Raw genomic sequence first — 26,168 nt, 5'->3', positions numbered from 1 at the left:
TTAAAACAAATACAATGTTTTACATAAATTAATTCTTTCCTTTTTTCTCATATTTTGATTGAATTTTATTTTATTTGTTTTAACGAAAAAGATAAATTAATTATGCGATATCTAATTTCATCATTGTTTGTCACATGTTCAAACATGCAACCTTTGTTTTATATAATATATAGATATAATATATAAATATAGATAGATTGATATTGATTTATGGTTAAATTAGTTTTTTAGTCCTTTAATTTATTTTTTAGATTCAATTTAGTTATCGAGTGCTTTTTAGATCCAATTTGGTTGTTTTTTTTTAAAATCGATTCAATTTGGTCCTACAGTCTAAATGGTAAAAAATCATACTTTGTGATGGTTCAAAATAACCACAGTGTGATTTTAAACGGTCACAAAATAAATATTTTTCCAAAAAAATAAATTAATTTTAAAAATTAGAGGACCAAATTAAATAAAGTAACTAAAACACCAAATTGAATTGGTTATATAAATTAGTGGACTAAATTAAACCAAAAAAATAGAGGATCAAATTGAAATTAAATAATAATTTAGAGGATAAATAACATATTTAACCTTGATTGATGGATGATTGATTTGGAATTTTACAATGATTTGATATTGACTAAAATATAATTTTTATTTTTCTATTTTCTTAAATATGTGCTTTTAGTCTTCTATTTTTTTAATTAGGGATATTTTATTTTCATTTTTAAAATTTTTACGAAATCTTCATTTTTTAATTGAAACATTTCATTTTAAAAATATATAATTTTAGTCGGAGTAGTCAATTTCAAATGTTGACCTATGTACTCTATAATCATTGATCAATAACTGTTTATTTATAGACATTATAAATGTTTTTTTAAATTATTTAATTATTAGCAAACTTAATTTATTAAAAAAGAATTAAAAAGTACACAAACAACAAATTTGAAATTGACTAAAAAGATTAAAATCAAAACTTTTTTTAAAAGTAAAAAACAAAATGTCTCAAATAAAAAATAAAAGAAATTATAATTACAATTTTTTTAAAAAATAAAAGATAAAATGTCTTAGTTAAAAAATAAATTTAAAATAACATGTTTTTAAAAATGAAAAAACAAAAATTACATTTAAACGTTTAATATTTTATAAAACTAATTTTCCCTTCCCATGTATTATTTTACAACAATAACCTATTTTTCTCTACAAACTTGCCATTATGTTAGCGTATAAAATGAGAGCCAAATCCAAACCCTAATTTCCTACCACACCGCACTTCACCGCCCCTCGTTTCTTCACACTCTGCCGTGCTCTTTCGGCGCAGGTCAAGGTATTCCTCTCTTTCCCTGTTCTCCGCTTTGACCTTTGCTTAATACACACGCAAAGAATTAGAATCACCGTTGAATTTCAGTTAGCTTTGTAAGTTTTCTAGGAACCGTAGAAACTGAAAACGGATCTTAATTTGTGTGTTTGCGTTTTTGGATCAGAGATTCGCAATAGAAAGTGAGAAAAAAAAATGAGTCGAGGAAGTGCAACTGCTGCGAAGGGCAAGAAGAAGGGTGCGACATTCACCATTGATTGCGCGAAGCCGGTGGAGGACAAGATCATGGACATTGCGTCTCTCGAGAAGTTCCTTCAAGAGAGGATTAAGGTTGGTGGCAAGGCCGGTGCTCTCGGCGACTCCATCACCGTCGTACGTGAGAAGACCAAAATCATTGTTACTTCCGACAGCAACTTCTCCAAACGGTAATTAAATTCTCTCTTTTTTTAATTAATTAAGGTCATTTTTCTGGATGAGTTTTTTTATTAACAGAATTATTGGCTTATTGCGGTCTGAATTGTAATTTTGAATGCACTAATTGTAATTTTCCCTAACCTATTGTCAAATTCAGGATGCAGTGTTTTGGAGAAAATTTATTTTGATTTGATGTATTTTGAACGTCTCATCTGATTCCAGGTACCTCAAGTACTTGACTAAGAAGTACCTGAAGAAGCACAATGTGCGGGACTGGCTCAGAGTGATTGCTTCTAACAAAGATAGAAGCATTTATGAATTGAGGTACTTCAACATTGCTGAGAATGAAGGAGAGGAAGAAGATTAATTTACCCATTTTGAGAGAACCTTGTTTACCCATTTTCCCAGTGTTAGCTTCTCTTTTGGATTGAGCTATGTTGCTTTGTTTACATTAGTTGCAATTTAACAGTTTTGCTTATTTATGAGTTGTGGTGCCATTTTCCATTGAATTCAGAATAGAGTTCATTTATTACATGGTTAACTTTTGCGTTTGATACAGTTCGATTGCTTTACTAAACGAATTCTTAGATCATATCTCAAATCCCTACCTGCGGTATTTGTTTCTATGTTGTCTGGCTCTTGAAGTATGTTGATTAAATGATCAGTTTAATTGCTACAAGGAGGCATTTTGGAATTCTGTGCATTGTGCTAGAAGTAGAGAGGGGAAGGGGAGGGGGGACGAGAGTTTCTGATGTATAAAACTTGTGTATAGTTTCTAGTTATAATGGCTAATGTCACTTGTTGCATTCCTGCTATTCTTGCGAAACAAATTTTCAACAGTTCAACTGTGTAGTCAATCATACCAGGATGTATGGGAAGGGTTATATTAAAAATCTTATTCTGATGCGTGGAAACGAAACTTCAATCCTTTTAACAGCAGGAGACCGTAAATTTGTAGTCTGGGATGCAGTTGTGTAAGAACTGTACTACTTGAATGGATAATTTGACATCGCTTACTTGGAGAGTTTACTATCTAATCCTTTCAGGCTATATTAAAACTATCATGATCCTATGATTTTGTTTAGGAATAGACATGTTGTGTCTCAAAGGATTAGAGAGTACTCCTTAATCCTTTAAGGCTATATTAAAACTATTATGATCCATGATTTTGTTTAGGAATAGACATGTTGTGCCGGACATCTGTTTCAGTCCGGATGTAGAAGCAATACTATTTGAATAAATTATGTTATTTGATTGGATTTATGATGGGCTGATAAAGAATTATTAGGTTATGCTACGATCTGTTTTGGTTAAAAAGAAATTGGGGGAATGAGTGAGATGGAAACAAGTAACTTGGTTTGGTAAGTTAGATTTAGAGAAGATATAATTTTAAAAATTGAGACTTGCTTTTGTTTCTTATTTATTTTCACTCATCTCTCTATTTCTTTTCATCCAAACATCTTTCATTTCTATTTATTTCTCACCACCAATTTTCACTCATGATTATTATTTTCACCTACGCTTTATTTATTTTTCCCATCAAACAGGGCATTAGAGTATTATGAAATACAATTTATAATAGATAGTAAGCTTCATATGCTATATTTAAGTTATTTATATTGTACAGATTTGTTTGCAATGTTGTGCATCGATAGTACAGAGTAATATTCCATGTTCAGAAAAGAAAGAATCATTTTAGTTTCACATAATTCACTAAATAACTCTTCGGTGCAAAGTGCACCTTTAATGTTACGGTGCATTATTGATGCTCTTTTTGTATGTTAATTCTCTGAACATATATTTATATTTTAGTTTCTTAATTTATTCCACAAGGCACGTACAGCAATTGCTTGGAGATAGAGAGCCTAAGCAAATGATAGAAAGAATTGTTCGGTGTTGAAATATGAACCGGAAATAGTGGGTAGTGAAGATCTACCTTTTAATTTCCTATTTTGCTGGTATTACCGTATTACGTGATTTTAAGGTTTGAATAACCCGTGATCGTGAGATTTTGATGAACCTTTAAATTAATTTGGAAGATGTTGAGGTCGCTGAATTGATCCAAATAAGAATTAAGATCAACACTTTTCTAGCTGAGGGACATTATAACAGCATTGTTGCTCACTCAAACTATAATGAGTGTTCATCTTCAACCTGGTCATTGGATATGTGCGAATTGGTGAAGAAGTATGTTGGTGAGCTAGCTAGGTTCTTGTGTAGGATTAACTATTTATCTAAGGATTAAAATGCAAAAAAAAGAAGAAGAAAGAAAGAGTAAATAATTGATTTCATTTTTAAGTATTATGTTCTTAACATAAAATATAGATTACTTGAGCAGTTCTATAGAAGTATCAGAAATGCTCAGTAATATTAAAATGAATTTACCTGAACTTGTATAATTTCTCTAATAAATTCGCTTCAAATGAAACATACCAACTTTTCGGGAAGCACACCAAATTCTCTAATAAATTGGCTTCTAATAAACGTATCATCTTCTACCAGAGTCCAATAGTCTGACATTAATGTCAACCCAAAACTTCATGATTGCTCATAAGCTTATAAATTTAATATTGCCAGACCAGTTCTCCACATAAGCTGCACGGAACGCATTTGAATAATACCAAAACACCAACTCTAGCTGAACCAACCTCATAATTAGCATAATGAGGTATAACTCTAAACCAGCCAGCACATAGAAAAGGAAAAGGTAAATTGTACAATCAGATAGCGAATTGCACGAATTGTAGTTGGAAAAGTTTTATTAGAAATAAATTTTCAACCTCTTGCTCTTACTATGTATGGTAATGCGTCTTAGATTGGTTAAAATAGTTTTTCGTGTACAAAATAGCATGGCTCGAATGTTTTATTGATAGTAACCTTTTTATATTCTTTTACATCTACTTTTTTTTTTTTTAATTTATTCTGTGGTTTTACACCTTACTTTTCTTTTACATCATCCATTATTTTTCTTTTTTTTCAATTTTCTCTCTATTACTTTATTCCTTTTATTTCGAGCAAAGATACATCCTAAAAACAATAGTTAACATTATACGGATGCTAGATGCAGAAATTTGATTAGATTTCATTTTTACTTTCGGTAAGACTGTGTATGGTTGTGCTTTCCTGCTTGGTCAAATAGGAATTTGTACAAAATAATAGTACTAGTTAATTTCATATATTTTTCTCTTCTTTTCACCTATTTAGCTTATGTTTAGCTTTCAAAGCACATTCAAAAAGTAAAATGAAAATGGTTCTTGTTTAATTTTCTGTTGGATCTGAAAATAAATTATGTTTTGTCTCAATGTTATTTTAAAATTCAGTTTTCCTTAATTTACAAAATAAAATTCTTTCAAACTTAAGTTTGTAAGTTTTATTTCAAACATGCATTAAAAAAAAAAACAGAGACTCATTATTTTTTTAAACAGTTAACGTCAATTTTGTGCTTCACTATTTCTTTTCGCATCAGTAATCAGCAATTCACTGTTCATTTTGTTAGTTACGTCATTTTCCTGCAATTTTTCTCCAGTATTTTGCCATTCGTATTCTCCGGGCGGCCGGCTCCAACTATATGACATAATCATAGTCCACTCCACAGTTACTTGCAATAACTTGGACATTTGTGCATTGCGTGTTAAATTGACCCTATATTCATTATTCCATTTGCTTATGTTTTAAGGTTCTTCTGCATTGGTAGCGATGACTTGCGTTCTTTTTCTTGTTTTTTCACATTTCAATTTCGGGTAAATAGTCACTTTTATTTTTAAATGTGTATTTTATTAATAAATAAAAATATAAAATTTAGTCTTTAAAAGTGTCAAATATATTCATCTGTTTATATAATATTTTTTTGATTTTTCATTTTCCTCACACATGTGTCATTGAAAGATGAAAATACAAAATATAGTTCCTGAAAATGCAAAAAGTACGATAAATATATTCGGATGTTAATAATAGATTCTAACTAATTATTATAATTTTAAAAAATTTATAATGATTATGACAAAAGGATCAAATTAGTAATTTAATAATTTTTAACTTAACTCATCTCAAATAAGTAAATTTAAAATTTTAATTTGATTGTTAACTAAAATTCAGATCATGGAATTAAGGTGAATTAAAAAAAATTAAATAAGAAAAAATATAATAAATAATTATTTTTGTATTTTCTTTATTAACTTTAAATTAATGATAAAAACTGGTACATTAAATTGAGTCTAAAAATAAACTTGTTTTATAAACTTGCAAATAATTTTTTTTACTCCCATGCTTGATGAAAGGTTGAAGTAAAAAATGTTTATTGTAAGACATCATAGTTAAATTAGATCTATGAATAATTTTTAGAGAAAATTATAATTGTAATGATATTTTTAATTTATAAAAAACACTCACCTCCTTTGGAATGATTTTTTTTAAGATTATGATTTTTAAAATGACTAGTCAATAAAAAATAATTATATATGATTTTAAAAAAATTAATTTAAAAATCAACAAACTTTAATTATAATTTGAAATTTAATGTTATTGCATATATTAATAGATATTCATATTTTATTATGAAAAATTTATAAAAAAATAATTAAATAAATAGTATTTGATTAAATAGAAACAATGATTTTTTTTTTATCATTTTACAATAATTTTTTTTTGTTGATAGCTTAAAAATTACATAACAGAACGTGTTTGGTATAACTCTTCTAAAATTTTGTGGTAATCATTATAATTTTTTTAAAATTATAATAATTAATTACAATCTAATGGATAGTCGCATGACTATTTATTCAATATAAACAAAGTATTATGTGTTTGTATCAGTTTCTAAGACAAGAAATAATCAACTAATTTTTTATGACATCACAGTGGTTTTGTGGAATAGGTTTAATTTTTGTATAATGAATGGAACTTTCTTTCCCTTTTATGTGAAACTAAATTGAGCCAACGATAACAAAGCAGAGTCCCCCCCTTCCTAAAGCGAACTCCCAGATCCAGTGCTTTTTCCTGGACCTTTTCTTTTGGACTGTCATCCTCCTTTATCCTCACCTCATCTCTTACCATTAACACAATTCCAAATTTCCAATTCCAACTACCACTAGATTACATCCTATTGTTCGTCACATTCTTTATCGGTCAAACACTTTAATGTGCTGGACTGAAGTTAATTAAACCCAATCCGTATAATACTCTTCCGGACCTAAATGTGAAGTTTGCCCAACATTATTGAAATTAACACTCGTAACAGAAAAATTTAGCATATATGAATCTCTCTTTGGTCAAGAGTAAAAGTTATTTGTAACTATACAAAAATATGATATAATTGGTTATGAGAGGCTCTGGGTCTGTATCAGATATAGGGAGTCTAGTCAAGTTCTTATGTCTATATATACCATCAACATTATCGTCACTCTAATAAGATTTTTAAGTAATTTGAGCGTCAAAATATCTTATACAAGTAATATAATCTACTAGTATTTTTCATGGCATCTTAGCCAATCTACAGTACCAAACCATCCAACACTTCTAAGAAGCACATTGTTAAGCCAGGATACGTTATCAGTCTACCTTGAATTCTTCATTGATCCATTTCGGACATACCATTCACTTCCACCTCCAAAAAATGAAAAACTAAAATGACAATTATCATATTTTTGTCTTTTGGTATTAGCACTCTTAACAGAAGGAAAGTTATGGAAAATAATATGTTCTCTCACTGAAAAGGTGGAAGTTTGAAAGCAAAATATGGTAGAGGGTAGTGCTAAATAGCTATTTATATAGGGATTTGCACGAAAACATTTGTTAATGGCGCTAACTTTAGTTTTGTTTTGAGTTTTAACTCTGCTGCTGCTCACGTCCCTTAATTATAACTTCGTGTTTGAGGTCTCACATGGAGAGAAAGTCTGAGGTCGACGTTAAATAATTGTTTCCAAACAAACACTTAGTGCTGATAATAGAAAGTCCAAATGATTATACTAGTTTCTGTAAAAGGAGAATCCGGCAACATTAATTTAAACATGGATATTTTTACTCGTGAGGACTTCTAATTTGCAGTGACACTGGTGCGCTTGTTATTGTAGGCTGAAGCAATATAAGAATTTTACACACTGGATAATGATCAGAAAAAAAAAAGTCTTATTATGTTCAAAGATAAATAAATTGTCGATGTTAATATGTTATCCACCATTACAATTTGATGATTTCCTAGCCCAAACACTACTACAAATATGTATGATACTTGTTACTGAACTATGAAAAAAGTTACATATACTTATAGCTTATTGACTTTGTCCTAGTTGTAACGGAGACGAGGGCGAAGCCCAAGAAACGGAAATATGCTCTGCGCATATCATCCTTAGCTGCAGTTAACTTGAGAAGCTTGCATTTGAATCCTCTTCCTTCCTTCTGTTTCTAATCTGGAGTTGGCCAGTACATTCCACGTGACCCTGCACAGTAGAATCACATTCACATGCAAATCTCAGTTTCTGAAAGTGAAGCATATATATATATGTTTACCAACATAGTGTAATATTGTTGTGCTCAGGAATTCCATTTTCATGTCATTGTGAAGAAGAGGCCACTCTTTTAAACAAAATTCTGCATCTCGAGGAATTTAGTGTGTTGGTCTGGAGAGAATGCCATGGCCAACAAAAGAAGAAGAACAAAAAAAAAGTGAAACATATTCAATTTCAACCTATATAAAGTGTAAATCGAATGCATGCAATGCAACTCTCAACTTTCTACATGAAGACACGCACTGGTCACCAGTGGAGCAAGACAGATAAATAAGCTAACCTTGGTTCGACAACAGCGAACAACCTAGCTAGGAAGGGCAGCATTCCAGGAAAATCCAAACAAAAGTGGAATGAGGTAGGAAAATCGTGTTGGAGAAGGGGAGCACGTGCAAAATCAGATTAACTAGAAGTGAGTTGCACGTGCCCTGCTTCTCCAACAGGAGTTAACCACCAATAAAAAATATAGTGAACCATGCATGCATTGCTGTGCTGACAGTTGAGAGTGGCCGAGGGATATGCTGGTGCATTTATACACTCTGCTCCTCAAGAGAGAGTTGCTGGGTGAGTTTAAGACATTGAGTCTTCAAGTGGACATATTCTTTAATGAGTAATGACCTATGACCAAAATATGATATATGATCACCTAAACAAGCAATCAACACAACTCATCATCAGTGTCTGAGATTACGGCTCTTCTACCAAGATTTCGTGAGTGCGTATAACATATATTCTTACGCCAATATCATTAATAACCTGTTTTTGGACAGTGGTGCACGTTCTGTTCTGAGTTAAAACAAATTAGAAAAAAAATCATGCTGGTATTCTAGATTTGACCCTGAATTTGACATGCATGGCCCACTGAATCTTATTCTTACCGGTTGATCAACCCTGTGTTGTGATGCTTATATAAATTACTTATCTATATCTCAGTTTTGTTGGACACCTTACGCCGCCAAAACAGACAATTAGGCCCCCACCTGACATAGCTTGTGCGCATGGTGCTAGGTTCTTCACCCTGACATTACAAATACTCATCATCTTTCGTTACGGATTAATATAACTATATACTTAGCTATAGTTTGAATTTAAAGCAACTAGTTAGTGGATTCAGAATCAGGACCCTGCTTAGTGAAGGAATTCTTTCTATATTAAAAATATATATCATTATCATGGAATGAAATGTCTGAATCAAGTATAAAGTATTCAAAGAATTGAAAATGAAACAGGATGTAAAATAGTAGAAACTAACCAATAAAAAACAATTTGACAATGTACTGAGAAATTAAGAATTAATATGTTCAAATATATAAAAATAAAGTAGCAAAATACAAAAAAATTAAATGCATGCTTATAATTTTCTGAGGGGAATTTGCGCACCTTCAACTCAACTTAGGTCCCACTAACCTCACTCCAACTTATTTATGCGCTAATGATACTTTCTTATATCCTCCCTTTATGTTTTTCTCTCCTTATTATATCATGGTATATGGTATCCATTCCTTTATGGTTTGTCATTAGTGTCCTTGGTTATTTTATTTCGCTGCAACCTTACCCGTGAGTCTCTGCTTCCTCCCCTCACCTGCATGCTCTCTCCCCTAATATAATTGACCATTTTTTTTTTCTATATATGGTGGGTAAAATTGACATTTCAAAATAAACAAATTTAGTTTTATTTTATTTTATTACTTACCTAATATTATAATTTAAATATTTTTTGTTATTATATTATTGGTACAAAGTATCTATTAACTTTATCGATGATTAATTTATATCAAAAAACTTGATTGACTCCATTTAATGAAATTCTCTCCTTCTAATTATATTTTCTCCATTCAAAAATTTGAACTCGAGACTTTATTTAAAATAATCAAATTGGATATTATTAGAATGAATAATATATTACTACTTCAATTTAAATATTTATCTTTTTTCAAATGTCTTTATTCTCAACAAAATAATCTCAATTTTCACTCTTTTTCATTTTTTAATTCTTTTTCATTGATTTCTAATTTATAAACTTGATAGTGTAACTAAGTTACTTTCCAGATGGATGAGAAACGGAATGAAGTCCCACTCTTTGTATTATTTTTATCAGCAAAAATCAAGTGACACATTCGTGAAAGAAAAAAATTTAGAAACAAATATATACTTTATTTTTTATTTGGTTGAAAAAATAAAAAAAATTATTTAAAAATTAAAATATAAGTTTTTATTCCCAAATTTTCTTTGATTTAATTTTTTTTACTCTCTAGTTTTCTTCCCTTTTGTAGAAATGAAAGGTAAGGATACACGGAAGCTGTACTCTAATTTTACATGGCATGTCAGAAAGCAAAACAAAGGATTGACGATCTGCGGGGAATGCAATTGGCAGGAACAGGAGTGGTGCTAAAGGTGCAATCTGAACACGGTAGTTGGGGATCATTTTATTATTATTACTATTATAAATTATTACAGATTATAGATGCAGTCATATCATTTTGACGTAAAAATTAAACTTTTATTTGAAATATGATACATTTTTGCCTAACATTAGAAGTGTCTTTCAAGAAAATAATCCTAATGTTGAATATAAATTAAACATCCCAAAAATTTCTATCTAAATTTATAATTTAGTTACAATGTTACATATTCAACATTCATATTAAATTAATCTAAAAGATTAACGTAATAATGTAAAATCTGATTGTATTTACATCAATCTATATTTAATTTTATCTGTATAAGTAAGATTAATGTTTAATCGAGTAAGTTAAAAAATATTCATAGTCTATGTCCCACTAAAAAAACCTTCAAATTAAATTGAAATCAATAGTTTAGCTTTAACAAAATTGATCCATGTTGATAGTTTTTCATGCTATTTTAATATTAGCTGAACATTTCAGACGGATAGCAGTAAAGAGTGGCGCAGAAACTGTAAGATTTGTCCTTTGAGGTTGCGTGTGTTGGAGAGTAGATATTGGTTTATGCGAGGAAAGAAAAAAATTTAGGTGGTGGCAGGAAACACCTGGAGAAGTTTGTATAGGTTTCTTTTAGCAGAACATGAGAGAGAGTCCCAATGCTGATACGATACCCTCTTTAGGCCATGCCTAATGAGACTACCGTGAATTCCAAAATTCTTATGGTAATTTTCTGCACAAGAGCCGCCTCTGACAGTAATAAACCTGAATTGGGTTGCCCAAGGTCTTTCAGCAAGTGTACCTCGTTGTTGTACTCAAGATCTCAACCAAATCGAACATGGCATTTTAAATCTAGTGATCGATACGATATATACAAACTTAATTATGCATGTCCATTCACATGTTCAAGTTCAACTTGTCATAAAAAATGAAGTAACTGATCTGAACCTGAGTAGGAGCGGATCGTTTGATACAGGTTACAGAGATTTGGATGACGCCACTTCCCGTGAAGGAAGATAAGTCAGGGTAGACGCCACTTCCAATGAAGGAAGATAAGTCTGGGTAGACGCCACTTCCGGTTAAGGAAGATAAGTCTGGGTAGACGCCACTTCCGGTTAAGGAAGATAAGTCTGGGTAGACGCCACTTCCAATGAAGGAAGATAAGTCTGGGTAGACGCCACTTCCGGTAAAGGAAGATAAGTCTGGGTAGACGCCACAAGGGTTACCTTGATAAGTCTGATAATTGGTTCAACAAGGAACCCGGAGAGAAACTCTCACCAAATTTTATCAAAATGCCAAAAGTTTTTTTTTCCTCAAAACAAAAACCCATACTTATAGTGTAGCTAAACAAAAAGATAAAAATAGACATGGGCCTTCTAAACAGTTTGGGCCAAAATTACAATAAATAAAAATTATAACTAAATAGAACATATTTATTATGGGCCTTCAAATTAATCTTGGCCTTCAGCATCAATTAATAGTCTTGATAGTGTCTCTGCCTCTGGGCCTTCATCCTTCTCCACTTGGGCCTTCATCCTTCTCTACTCGGGGGCTTTGTCCTTCTCTACTTGGGCCTTCGTCCTTCTCCACTTGGGCCTTTAGACTGTATTTGACCTGTTTCATGATTCTCATCATTCCCTCCTTCTTGGAAAACATTTGTCCTCAAATGTCCAAGATCATCACCGGGTTCAAGTACCACTTCCTTCCTTTTCTTTTGGGCTTGCTTGGCATAGCTTTCATTCTTCTTTGCAATTTGCACCTTCACTTGGTCATACAATTTTTTTACATACACAACTTTGGTCTGTGCATCCTTATGCTGAGTCTCTTGGGGCTTGCTGTTGTAAGTTGGCTTGTTAGGCAATGAAGCTTCTAGAAGGAGATCAACTTGATGTTCTATGCTTCTTGAAGGTGGCAGTCCATGAGGAATCTCCTTGGAAAAGACATCTTTAAATTCCTACAATAAGGGTTGAACACTAGGAGAAACATAAATAGTTAACTGATTATAATTATCACTCTCTCTCTTTTGTGTATCACTCTTTTCCTCGGGTGTATCACTCTTCTTTTTCATATTCCTTTGTGGAGCCTCACTATTTTCTTTCTCTTGTTCTCTCTTTTCTCTCATTCTGATTTGGTCATCACACACTTTTCTAGGGGATAGAGGTTTAAGAGTAAACAAGGAAGATTTGGTCAACAAACGTTGCATTTGTGTAGTCCACGCGTCCAGAAATAAGCGTTGAGATTCATCCAATTGATGATATACACCACCATTGTCACCAGCTCTTGCCATGATTAAGGAACAAAGAATTTTGCAGTAAATTAAAAAAAAAATTCAGGACCTCACCACACTCTACTCACGTGTTTCTCTCTTTAATGGTAGTTCACTCGTGTTTGATGCTCTCAATATAGGCTTTTGTGTGATGTTTTCACTCTTGCCTTTTACCACTCACTCCCTCTTAAGTTCCTGGATAGACCGAATTAGACACACAAGGTAATATAAAATAAAAGGAAAGACAATAGAATTATCAGAGTAACAGATTTGATTTGGGATAACAACTTGGACTTGATTTGGATAGCAGATTGGATTTGATTTGGATAACAGATTAGATTTGGATAACAAATCTGATTTGGATAAAATTTTTTGATTTGATTTGATTTGGATAAAAAATTAGATTTAATTTGGATAACAGATATGATAACAAATAAGATAACAGATAGGATAACAAATAAGATAACAGATATGACAAGTAAACTTCAAATGCTCATAACTTTTGCTACGGTTGTCTGTTTGAGGCCCACTATATATCAAAACGCTCAGAATTCAGAGGAGAATCTAGATAAGGGGATTTGTTCCACGATTTTCTTTCAAAAAAAACACCTCTAAATGCCTCAATTTCGTGTTCAAAGATCAAACACCCACTTTTTTTTTTCAAATTTTTTATGCAATTTTTTTTTTGACACAGTGTGAAAGACACAAGAAACAAGAACAACGACAAGAACACAAACGTGACAAGAACAAGAACAAAACAAAGACACAAACAAGAACGCAACAAAACGCAAACAAGAAAAACAAATAACAGAACAAGGAAAAAACACGAACCAGGACAAATTACAAAGAAAAATAATAGGATAAGATAGAACCTGTATCAAGAGCCAAAGCTCTGATACCAGATGATGTGAACCTTACGGGGCGGATCGCTTGATACAGGCTACGGATATTTGGATGACGCCACTTCCAGTGAAGGAAGATAAGTCAGGATAGACGCCACAAGGATTACCTTGATAAGTCTGATAATTGGTTCAACCAGGAACCTAGAGAGAAACTCTCACCCAATTTTATGAAAATGCCAAAAGTTTTTTTTATTCAAAACAAAAACCAATACTTATAGTGTATCTGAACTAAAAGATAAAAATAGACATGGGCAGATGATGTGAATCTTACGGGGCGGATCGTTTGATACAGGCTACGAAGGTTTGGATGACGCCACTTCCAGTGAAGGAAGATAAGTCATGGTAGACGCCACTTCCAGTGAAGGAAGATAAGTCTGGGTAGACGCCACTTCCAATGAAGGAAGATAAGTCTGGGTAGACGCCACTTCCGGTTAAGGAAGATAAGTCTGGGTAGACGCCACTTCCAATGAAGGAAGATAAGTCTGGGTAGACGCCACTTCCGGTAAAGGAAGATAAGTCTGGGTAGACGCCACAAGGGTTACCTTGATAAGTCTGATAATTGATCAAGAGCCAAAGCTCTGATACCAGATGATGTGAACCTGAGTAGGAGCGGATCGTTTGATACAGGTTACAGAGATTTGGATGACGCCACTTCCCGTGAAGGAAGATAAGTCAGGGTAGACGCCACTTCCAATGAAGGAAGATAAGTCTGGGTAGACTCCACTTCCGGTTAAGGAAGATAAGTCTGGGTAGACGCCACTTCCGGTTAAGGAAGATAAGTCTGGGTAGACGCCACTTCCAATGAAGGAAGATAAGTCTGGGTAGACGCCACTTCCGGTAAAGGAAGATAAGTCTGGGTAGACGCCACAAGGGTTACCTTGATAAGTCTGATAATTGGTTCAACAAGGAACCCGGAGAGAAACTCTCACCAAATTTTATCAAAATGCCAAAAGTTTTTTTTTATTCAAAACAAAAACCCATACTTATAGTGTAGCTAAACAAAAAGATAAAAATAGACATGGGCCTTCTAAACAGTTTGGGCCAAAATTACAATAAATAAAAATTATAACTAAATAGAACATATTTATTATGGGCCTTCAAATTAATCTTGGCCTTCAGCATCAATTAATAGTCTTGATAGTGTCTCTGCCTCTGGGCCTTCATCCTTCTCCACTTGGGCCTTCATCCTTCTCTACTCGGGGGCTTTGTCCTTCTCCACTTGGGCCTTCGTCCTTCTCCACTTGGGCCTTTAGACTGTATTTGGCCTGTTTCATGATTCTCATCAGTAACCGGATATTCGCTTTCAAATTTTTGAATAGCAGGTTGAGCAGAATTTAATTAGAAGACCAAACAAGTTAGTTATTTATTACCCCATCTGACTACTTACCAAAGTATTATTGCATATTTTTTTATTATGATTTTCACATGAAGTTATTTTATTGAAAGTAATGATTATTTTTTGTCAAAAATTATAAATGTATATAAGGTAAATATTTTCTTTTTAATATAATTTATTTTATATTAAAAAGTTAATTAAGATTTAAAATCTTATACCATTTTATTAAAAGATATAAGTTGTTATCGTTTATGTTAATTGTTATTGGTATTCTTATTACATATTTACACTATTAAAACATATGTGAATATGGTTGTGAAAAATAATATTTACTGTTTATCTTTAGCAACTTATTGTGGTGGACATCATGAAGAGGCGATTGATACATTATCAGGAAAGCCCTTTAGACCAGGTTTGGATTCCTCTCAAGAGATGCGGTAGCTGCTGAAGGATATGTTGTAAATTGTAATCAAGTCAAAGAAGCAAAATGTTTCTGGTTACAAATTAAAAGTGCAGTTTTTAAGAGGTCTATACTCTACATTTTGCTATGATCTCAGTTTATTACTTGGGGTCTTTAGAATGAGAATTATATATAACTAAAATACTATTGTCACTTCATACACAAGGTTAATTTGGATTTATGCATATACAATATATTGAATCGAGGTTTACCATTTGTCCAACATGGTCATGTCATGACATTGAAATGTTGGCTGAAAATTGGGGTTAACTTAACAAGCGAACCTGTTGTTCTAATATACATTGAGTGTATCATGCGTACGTGGATGGGATGACTAGAAAGGTTGTCGACTCTTTTGATGAAGCTGGTTTAAATCATAGGAGTGTCGTGTTGCGTGTGCTTTTATCTTTTTCCTTTTTTCGTTCTTTTTATCTTGTCGATACCGAATTTAAAACCCACTTGCTTATCCGTGGATCATGATTGATGTGGAGATTATATCTTTTGTTTGTTCATCAAATGAATAAAATATAAGAGCTCTTTTGGGCATTCCAATTATCTTGAGTGGATTATATATAAGTTGAAAAACTTGTTAGTGTTGCCAATTAATTGCCTAGACCTTCTTTCGCTAGTGGTGAAATGTCTCTCTCTCGTCTAGCCAGCATGTCCAAATGTCATTTCTCGAAGGGCAATAATGGAGAAATATGACACACAAGGAGAAGGGATTACCATTTAACAGGAGGAAGAAAACAATCTGACGAAAAAGACAGAGCAAGAAGCCAAAAAGAAAGCGATCGAATTAGTTGCCTCTGTTGACACTAATCTTGTTATATATTAGACGCACGAGAGACAAAATATAATGAGAAATATGTAATTTTTTTTATTTGATGTTGTAAAAGTTTTAGAAAGTTAAAAAATAACATTTACAATTTTTAAAACTGTTGTCAACTTTTTTTTTTTTTTTACATTTTTAATCTATATACCAAGATAAATATACAAAAGCCATTAATTTATTTCTTATTTAATTTGTTTCTTATAAAAAATCCTAAAAAAGTATTCCGTCCAATCTTGATTATAATCTTTTAGTTTTTGTGTCAAATATAAATAAATTTTAATTATCTATATCTTAATCAAATTCTCTAATATATATTTCATTTATACCAAAGACTTTTATCTTATGTTTGATATTAAGTAGTAATAAAAGATGATTTTAAAAAAGTCTTTATTTTAATTAAAAATGAAACAATTTAATAAAATTAACTAATTTTTTTAATAAATATAAAATGTATTTTTTTTATTTGTAGTAAAGATGGGAGGAAGTATTAAAATTTAATGTAAGTGTGTTTTAGCAAGTCATCTTAGTAAGTTGTAAACTACTTTGACTAAATTAATGATATATTAATTAACCTAATCGTTTAATATGTGATCTTATTTTATTTTAGTAGCTACTACATTATTTTTACGAGCTATTTCAACTTCCGTGTAAAAGTAAGTCAAACTATCATATAAATGATATCGATAACTGTTTATAATTTGAGTGTACTTTTATAATCACCCTTTTAAACTATTTTTTTATTAACAACTATTAATAACTAAACTAGATTTTTTTTTTTTACCAAAAGGAATTATCACCTTTACAAACTAGATTTTTTACCAACAACCATTAATGACAGCACATTTTCGAACACAAATGGGTTGTTAATTACTATCATTAGTGCATGAGTTAATGCAGTAGCTTAATGAGAGAGTGGGTCGAAAACAGTGTCATTTTCCGTAAATATGAGAAAAGGAAAGCCTTATCTTAGGGATTTGGATAACAGTCATGGGTATTTTGGAACATACTCTTTCTGGAAAATGACATATCAGGCGACGTTTCCTCCTTGATATACACAAGCAATGTCACGTGTCGCCCCTCCAAGCCGTATACTTAGAATTTGCGGGGCCCACGCGTACAGGAGAACCTTATCTCTAGGAGAATCCAGATCCAAAAAGCCACGTCATGTGCGCCCACGTGGTTCCCGATCTTATCGACGGTTCAGATCTGTTCCAGAGACCATGATTTGTTGGACCTTTAACGCCTCGCCGTCGTTAAATATGCATCTCATGCAGCATCTTCCTGGAACCCGCTCACTTGGATCTGATCTGCTGAAACACGCCACACTCTTCTTACCATGGGCCTCCTCGATCACTTGTGGGATGACACCGTCGCCGGTCCTCGCCCGGAGAACGGCCTTGGCAAGCTCCGAAAGCACCACACCTTCGCTTTCCGATCTGCCTCCGGCAAGGGTACGCATGCGCATGCCCTTGCTGAACTTAATTTCCCAAATTCATTTTAGTTATTCTAAAAATAATGATAATAATAATAACAAGAACCGCAGCAAGAATTAGTTCTTATGATCTCACGCGATCATAAAACGAAGCAAGATTTGTGAGGTTTTTAATTTAACTGAAGTGATAAGTATGATTATTATATATTAATTCTAAGGTGAAGGCGTTTTCGTTGTGTGGTTTTGGTGGATTCAGAATCAGACAGCGGAAGCGTGAAATCGTACGGTGAAGATTTGCCGGAGGATGCGGTGAGAGTGACGCGAAGTATCATGATCGTGAAACCACCTGGTGGTAACCAGAGTCCGAGCGGATCCGCTCCGGCTTCCCCCGCCGGTTCTACTCCTCCGGTGTCTCCTTTTTCGGGTAAGGTCGTACTTTACTTTTTCATTTTTATCAGTGAAATGTCGAATTAGACCTTGGATTAGTTTTTGGAACTCTAATACTCCCGGGGAAGTGGAGTGACACATACTGTGAGACAGTGAGACTTTGACTGAAACGGATATGTTCCAGAAACTTTATCTTAATTTCCCAATCCTATATTTAATTAATGAAACCTAACTTGTTTAATAAAGTTAATTAATTTTTTAGCAATCACGAAGATTAGAGTGTTTGGTATAGGGTTAGTCATGATGGCTGTTTTTGTTTCCTTTCCACCCATACTGGATAATGAAAAGGACGTGCACACAGTGTGCTTATGCACATCCAGGTACACGTAATGCAACAATAGCAATCGTTTCATAATACGAAGAAAATAATAAAACATAATAAATATCACGAGTGTTATGATAAAAAAAATAAAAAATAGGGATACATAAGTTGATTGTATAATATGAGTTGTTAAAAAAATTAAGGTTAGCAATTGTAAACATTAATATATAATTGTTTTGGCGTTCTTCAATATTATTATTTTTTAGGTTTTGAAGGTGTCAGCTAGCGGTAACTTGTGGATTGAGTTTGTGTTGCATATAATTAATTTGATGGAAGGCTTTATATATAACAATAGACATAACCTTAAGGGTTTTATTAGAAAGTTTCATGACATCTTATTTAAAACAAAAGCAGCTAGATATTGAAGTGGAAGTTTCTATAGAAGATGCTGTTGATGAAGTAATATATGTACGTAGTAATATATGTGCAAGTGATGGAGTGATTCGAATACGGGGTTTCAATTGAATCATATGAGAGTGAATGGATCTTTATGGTTTAAGTCTCAACGTAGCAAACTGAAGCAGTTTTATTTATTAGCTTGTGTTGATCCACTGAAGTGAAACTTTTTTCTAATTTAGATGATGAAAACTCCATTAAGAATAATATATTGATAATGAATTTTTTGTAATGCAATAAAGAATATATATCATGATATATACTGATGTGTTATGTGTGTACGGAATTGATAGGAGCTAGAGAGTCCTTCCGTTTTCGGAGAAGGTCGACATCAGATGCGTACGAGAAGACAGGCCAGAACAGACCAAGCTCTTCTTCTCCTTTCGATGTGTGACAAATGAGCCCGACCACTATCTCCTCCATATATGGATGACTGAAAATACAAATATATAGTTTGTTTTCCTCTGGCCTTTGCTGATGATGCTGTGTCCATTTTTGTTTATCTTTTGTGCATATAGTATATAGTATATAGTATATATATGAATATGTTTACGAGTTCATCAGTTGAGCGGTTTAAGTCCTGAGACGATCGAGGTAGCTGTGTGTGTGGTTTAACAGCTCAGTCTTGTTTTACTGTTGAACTTGGTTATGGTTCTCAAGCTGTAAATAAGTAATAACGTAGTGTACGTAGGTGTGTTTTGGTTATGTGTACTTTGTATATAAAAGCCTTTCCAAGGTTTGTTCTTAGTGTTAATTTGCTTTCAAGCTCTCAGCATCCTATTTGTGGGTAATTTTTTTAATTTCTATTAAAATATTTTGTTTATCTTTTTAGTAAGTTTTTTTTTCTATTTCTTTTCTTAATTTCTACGGATACTATTGGGAAAATCGAGAGAACTATGTATTGATAGGATAGAATCATTAGAATGAATATTGCACACTGAGCTCTCACGCACTGTTCAACTTTAATATAGATAATAGATAAAAAATATATAACCAATTCAATAACAGTTAAAATAAGGTTTACTGGTGTACTTTACCATTTTCTTTTGGAGTTTCATGTTCTGTTAATGTTGGTTTGAACGAGGATAGAGGGGCAAAAGATAGAGGAGCTGAACACGAAAAGTTCACAATGGTCCTATGTGTGTTTAAGGAATAAGGATGGCTTCTGAGATCTATTTGATGGGGCCTTTGTCTTAAAGGATGGCTTGAGAGACACTTCTTAATGGGGCTTGGCCCACGTATATTATAGAATATACATACACGTCTTTATGTCGGAACCTCATTTTTTTAACAACACGTTTAAACAAGTTTTGTAACTGAAAAATGAAAATGTCACTTTTCTTTTGGTCTCTTATCTGTATACATACAATTCATTAATAAAGAGAAAGTGAGAGCACAATGAGATGCAATAAGTGATGGGTTAAAAAGAATTAATAGACATCAAAATATATTGTATAAAATGCTGCATACAAATGTAAGGTTTTTTGTTTTTGGTTTTAATCATTTGTTGTAGTATTAGTAAGTAGTAACTAGTAAGCAGATTTTTTTTTAAAATATTTTTGAAGACTGAAAATAAATCAAATATACGAGTGGACGGAGTGACAATATACGTCAATATGAGCGCTATTCTATACAAATAATCAATGTAATAGATAGTTAAGATCTAATGATTAGATTAAGAATACTTATATGTAATATGTTCTCAACTAGTTTATCTCCAAAAAGAATGTTCTCAACTAGCTTGCAATCCATGCATTGTTATTTGTTAATCTAATCTTTTATTATATATGATATCATGATTGAAACGTTGTCTTGTAATAGCCTATTTAGTTAATCATTCCCCTTATATATAATAGTCGATCAAACAGTTAAAAAAAATAGTTTAACTTGTTGCACATGCCCCTTTCATAAAAAAATAAATTACGGGGATTATCTTAGTAACCAAGGAGTTAGAATATATAGATACTCATTGTTGTCATTGTACACAATAAGACCATTAAAAAAATGTAAACAAGTCCAATACTATTTACAATGATGTTAGGTTTATTAATAGATAAATGATACTTATACAACAAAATGCACACGAAGAGTAAAAAGATTTTTTTTAAATATAATAAATGATGGGTGGAGGGAGATAAATATAAAAAAATGTTATATAAATTATTACATGTGTATAATATTTCTTGTTGATATATTTTTACCATAAAAATTTCATGTAATTAATGACATTGATTATGTTTATCTAAAGAAAATAAAAATCATGTAGTTTCGAAGGAGCATGTGTATTAAGGTTGATAATGTTAGAAGTTTTACATTCAATATAATAAACTATTTGATATGAAACTTAAAGCCATTAGACTATCTCACTTAATAGACTATTTTTTTTTGGATTAAACTCTCATCATATACTTTAAGTCCTAACAAAATTCTTACTAGATGTTTGAGTAGTGTTTTATAATATATATATATATATATATATATATATATATATATATATATATATATATATATATATATATATATATATATAATCCCCATGCATGAAAATAATCAATAAGGCTGATATTTTAAACATGCCAAATTGTGTCTATTAAAAAATCTCTGTCGAATAAAGACAGATTCTACCAACTTCAAGGATGATTAATTATTGTAATCAGTTAGAAAATATTTTATATAAGAAGAAAAAAATGTGTTTTGTCCAGGCTCGGATTGGGCTCTCATGTATGACATAGTACAGTGGCCTAAATATCTGGGTCCTCTTTTGGGGTGCTACTCAGATTTGGGCTTATAGTTTTTCGGCCTTGATGTATTTAACAAAAAAAAAGAAAAAAATAAAGAGTTGGAAGCTTTTCATTGGATTCAATTAACACCGTGTTCGGGTGAAGACTTTATGAAATCGAGGTCGTAGTATGGTGGTTTAGCGGGTATGGATTGGAAGCAGTACCGGCTCGTACCCAAGAACAAGAACATGGATTATGGCTTCCTGCTTTTGCTCCTCTTCTTCCATATCTTCCTTCCTCACTCCTCTGGTTTACCTTCTCTCTTTTCATTCAAAACATAAATCTTCTATTGATTTGCAATTTTTACTTGTTATAATCGATTGTCCTTTTATTCATTATTCAATCTTGATAAGATTTGATGTCAAGCTTAAGCAGTGATACACACAAATTTGAAAGGGAAATTTCGAAACATTGTGAGTTAGTTAGTTAGTAGTGTGATAGTTTAGGATCCGGGCAATTCTTAAATTTTGTACCTTTCTAATACGCTGGCGTGCTTCTTAAATTGTTTTGGGAGACTTATGTTTTTGAGTTGGTGAATGGTGATACTTCTGGGGGGGGGGGGGGGGGGGGGGTCATTTCTGATTACTAATAAGTAGTAACTGACACAAGCAGGGTCATTGATCTTTGATCTCAATTGCATGGTTCCATCTTTCTTAGATAGGACATTCTATCATACCCAAATCAACTAAATGGGACTAATTTATAGGCTCAGGTGTTGATATAAAGAAAAAAAATGAAAAATGGGTCCTGTGGAGGTTCCAAATTTTACATCATGCAAGCTTTCTCCAGCTAACCAAAAACCTGAATTTTATTGGGAACTTGTCACAAACTGGTTTTATAGAATTTACAAACACATGTATGTACTTGCATTGTGTCTCTGTTTTCTTGCTTCTTTCTCTTGGAAACACACATGGACCAATGCAATCTATCAGTTTCTTGTCTTTGCCATTTGGCTTAGCTTGTTGGGATCATTTTTTTGTTCTAGTTTCTGCAAACTTCTCGTTTCATCAACTAAAGCTAAAATGGGCAATTGGGCAAGCTTGTCATTACTATATGCATGTCATGCTGTAAGCATGACTTTGTTGGAAATTTATCATGGTAATAAATCCCGATCATATATTCACAATGAGAAGTTAACTACTTTGTTTAGTGTAATGATATTGTGGGTCATAATTGGCAGAACATGTATAGGTGTTACTTTTATGTCATAATCACAATCTTCTTTGTAATTTTTTTTTTTTTTATTACATCTTCTACATTCTTTGTCTGCTAGTAATAATGTGTTTAATGTACATAGAACCAAGTAGAGAGTGCCTCTTTAAAAAAAAAGGGGGTTTCAATGCATCTTGTGATCAAATGAGAAACAACCAGCTGGTTATTAAATTGAACAAAGTATCTATTCAAATGATATGTCTAACAAATTGTTTTGCTAGGTCAATGTTTTAATCTCATTTTATCTAACTTGCTACTGCTGTTTTGTTAAATAAAATTATAGCAGAATAGGATTCATCTATGTATTTAGTTTTCAGTTTTCTTTATCCTTTTCTGAATGCAGGTAAACCCAGTGGAGTGTGTGTTTCTCAAGGAGGTCGTTTTCCTCCCTTCAAATCAGAGGGTAGCACTCCCAAAAAGGGTCCTAAAGATTTGACTCTTTGCCGGATCTTTCGCAAAAAGACTTGCTGCGATGTAACCCATACACATCCTGCACTTCTGTCTGTAAGGAAGCTTGCTTCTACTGGGGAAGCTAGCCAAGAGTGCTTGCACTTATGGGAACTGTTGGAATGTTCCATATGCGATCCACGTGTTGGTACTCAGCCTGGACCTCCTCTTATTTGTGCATCTTTATGCGAGAGAATTTATGAGGCATGCTCAAATGCATACTTCTCTATGGATGTGAAAACACAGGTACCTGGATGACTGTCTCTCTCTCTTTTCAAAATTGTTTATACAAGATTATGAAAATAAGTTCAGTGTCCTGCATCAGTTGTTAAAAAACAAAAGTTTGTATATTTTTTCCATTTAGTTTTTGTTGCCATTTCGTTTACTTTTCTCTCTTCCCAAACATTCATTTGAGAAGCTGTTGTACAGTGCAGGATAGCTCACAGGATTGGTTGTTAATAATTCATAACATAATGTTTTTAAGTTTTAGATCTTCTCAGTATTTTTTTGTGGGGTAGAGAGTTCAGTATGTTTATTTTTGCCTTTTTAATACCAGAACATGAAATTTTAACTTGTTACCTTATGCCCATTTTTTTTTATTGACTTGAAACACCAGATTCTAGCACCTTGTGGAGTAAATGACTTTGTATGTGGTAGGGCTGCTGAATGGGTCTCCAATGGTACAGATCTTTGTCTTGCTGCAGGTTTTCGAGTGAAACCATCCGAATCCGATATTGTACATATTGCCTCAGAAGAAACTTCTTGCTATGGTGATAAAGCAAGTCTAGGTTCTGTTGCCGATTCATGGAAGGCTTCACAATTTGAGTTGACTCGGAAAGGTGAGAGCTTGAGGATGTTGGATGATTTCCAGCAATGGGTGAGGGAAATGCCATTTGGTGAAAAAGTTTCTTGGGCTATAGGAGGGATGGTTCTAACAGCAGGCTTGGTGTTTATAAGGTCAGAACGCAGTCCTTTTTCTTTCCTAGCCGTGCATTTTTGTTCTTCATGCTTTTCTTTTCCAAGTATTGTTTTAGTCCCATTTTTCTTTACTTGGTACATGCTGTCTAACTGTATATAGTTGTGATGGAAATAATATTTTCCCCTTTGACACAGTGCCGAATTCAAATACAGTTGCGTCTTAAACAGAATCTTGGAATTTGTTATTGACTTTCTTTTTGTAGTGTTTAGTGTACGTTCATTGAGTAATTTGTAGAAGTTCTCTTCTATTAGTTTCTTTAAAAGCTTATTTCTAACTTATACATAAGTTAATTGTAACTTATGAAGAAACTTATTTGATTTTTTTTTCATCTATAAGTGCCTATAAAATTTTTTATTCTAACAGGCCTATAATTATTGTTGGAATGATGCTTATCTTCTATTTATATATGCTACTCATGTAGCAAAAGGAAAAGCCATAACCAACGCCAGAAACTAGCAGCTATAAAGCGAACCGCAAGGAAGCTTGAAGGCAGGATGATGGAACAATGGCCTTCTAATGCTCAAGAAAATAGGAGAAGAGTTTCTAGATAAGTGTTACCTTGTATGTGATTTTCAGAACATAATTAGTTTTGCTAATTTTTAGGTGAATCTCGACTTGTACTCTTGCTTTCACGATCTTCTTTTTGTCATAAGGTTTTTTAATGATCTGTTTTTCCCCCCTTAAAAAATGGTTTTTTTAAGACAAAAGTATAAGTTGGTTATAAAGGAGTTTCCGCATGGTCTCGTGGCTTTTCTCTGTAGAAAAATACAGCATAGAACCTGTGTTCTCGTTAAACTGTACAATTTTCGCTACTAAGGACATGATTACCATTGTTTTTGGTTGAGGAAGGAAAAGAAGTGAAGTAGAGTAGAAAGAGAGTAAAAAATAGATAAAATATTTAAATTAAAGTTGGTTGGAAGATAAACAAAAGAAAAAAAAAAATAGCTTTATTAACAGAATTTCTATTATGTTCCTTGGTGAATACATGTTTTTATTCCTTTATTTTTCACGACAAAACGTTTTGTTTATAACATAGGTATATAATATATTATCCTAAAGCATAATCAATAATATGCCAGCCCGAGACCCCGAGAGTAAATTTGTTAAAATTGGTGGCACATAATCTATTATATGCCACTTCCAAACCATTTTTTTTCAATGTGAACATATAATTGATTATACTTAAGTTATAATTGGTTACATGCCCAACCTTAGAGTAAATATGTTAAAAGTGGTGGCATATAATTAATTATGTTTTTGGAATAATCAATTATATACCACCTTCAAAGCAAATCGATTATATGTCTAATTTGAGAGTATTATGTAAAATTAGATGGTATATAATAGATTATGAATATCTTCCACAACCCATTTCATCTAGTTTATAATTTTTTTTTCTAGCAGAAAAATTTGTTACATTGTTTAATAAACAATTTTTTTTAGTAGTTTTTAGTTTTTTTTAAAACATCATTTCACGTCATTTCTTTTAAAACATTAGTTTTTAACTTTTAATTTTTTTTTATTTTTTTCCTTAATATATTTATCAAAATTTCTAATTATCTATTTTAAATAAATTATAATTTTATTATTTTTATATTATTTTATACTTTTCAACTACTTTAATAGTTAGTTTTATTTAATACTTACAATTTAATAAATTAATTTTTTAACTAATTTTTTCAAACATATCATAACATACGAGGAATAATTTTTCTAAGTTTTTAATGCATTTTCATTT

General features: G+C 32.1%; 3 protein-coding genes and 1 non-coding gene across 6 annotated transcripts; 3 read left to right on the top strand and 1 right to left on the bottom strand.

Moving 5' to 3' along the window:
- The first annotated feature begins 1,198 nt into the window (after window positions 1-1,198).
- Window positions 1,199-2,318, top strand: LOC100499952 (60S ribosomal protein L22-2). The gene is made up of 3 exons (NM_001349782.1): window positions 1,199-1,315; window positions 1,473-1,731; window positions 1,943-2,318. The coding sequence occupies exons 2-3, from the start codon at window positions 1,502-1,504 to the stop codon at window positions 2,085-2,087; spliced, it is 375 nt and encodes a 124-aa protein (NP_001336711.1). The 5' UTR covers window positions 1,199-1,315; window positions 1,473-1,501; the 3' UTR covers window positions 2,088-2,318.
- Window positions 2,319-8,581: 6,263 nt separating this feature from the next.
- On the bottom strand, window positions 8,582-8,671 carry MIR164D (microRNA MIR164d). The gene has a single exon (NR_048775.1). It is a non-coding gene; the product is annotated as a microRNA MIR164d (primary transcript).
- An 8,964-nt stretch (window positions 8,672-17,635) lies between these two features.
- LOC100306373 (hypothetical protein) lies at window positions 17,636-19,787 on the top strand. Of its 2 annotated transcripts, none has more exons than NM_001349707.1 (3): window positions 17,636-17,866; window positions 18,104-18,271; window positions 19,306-19,787. In NM_001349707.1, the coding sequence occupies exons 1-3, from the start codon at window positions 17,752-17,754 to the stop codon at window positions 19,404-19,406; spliced, it is 384 nt and encodes a 127-aa protein (NP_001336636.1). In that variant the 5' UTR covers window positions 17,636-17,751; the 3' UTR covers window positions 19,407-19,787. The 2 variants fall into 2 exon arrangements, with proteins under 2 accessions (NP_001336636.1, XP_025979740.1); XM_026123955.2 differs by having other exon boundaries at window positions 17,680-17,866; window positions 18,104-18,276; window positions 19,306-19,766.
- A 2,066-nt stretch (window positions 19,788-21,853) lies between these two features.
- On the top strand, window positions 21,854-25,167 carry LOC100795095 (uncharacterized). 2 transcript variants are annotated; one of them, XM_006588385.4, is made up of 4 exons: window positions 21,854-22,041; window positions 23,348-23,697; window positions 24,068-24,408; window positions 24,852-25,095. In XM_006588385.4, the coding sequence occupies exons 1-4, from the start codon at window positions 21,939-21,941 to the stop codon at window positions 24,979-24,981; spliced, it is 924 nt and encodes a 307-aa protein (XP_006588448.1). In that variant the 5' UTR covers window positions 21,854-21,938; the 3' UTR covers window positions 24,982-25,095.
- Window positions 25,168-26,168: the final 1,001 nt, after the last annotated feature.

This window comes from Glycine max, chromosome 10 (genome assembly GCF_000004515.6).
Source record: "Glycine max cultivar Williams 82 chromosome 10, Glycine_max_v4.0, whole genome shotgun sequence".
NCBI lineage: Eukaryota > Viridiplantae > Streptophyta > Magnoliopsida > Fabales > Fabaceae > Glycine > Glycine max.
Note: the sequence above shows the minus strand (reverse complement) of the source record. Positions and strands in the feature narration are given on the sequence as shown.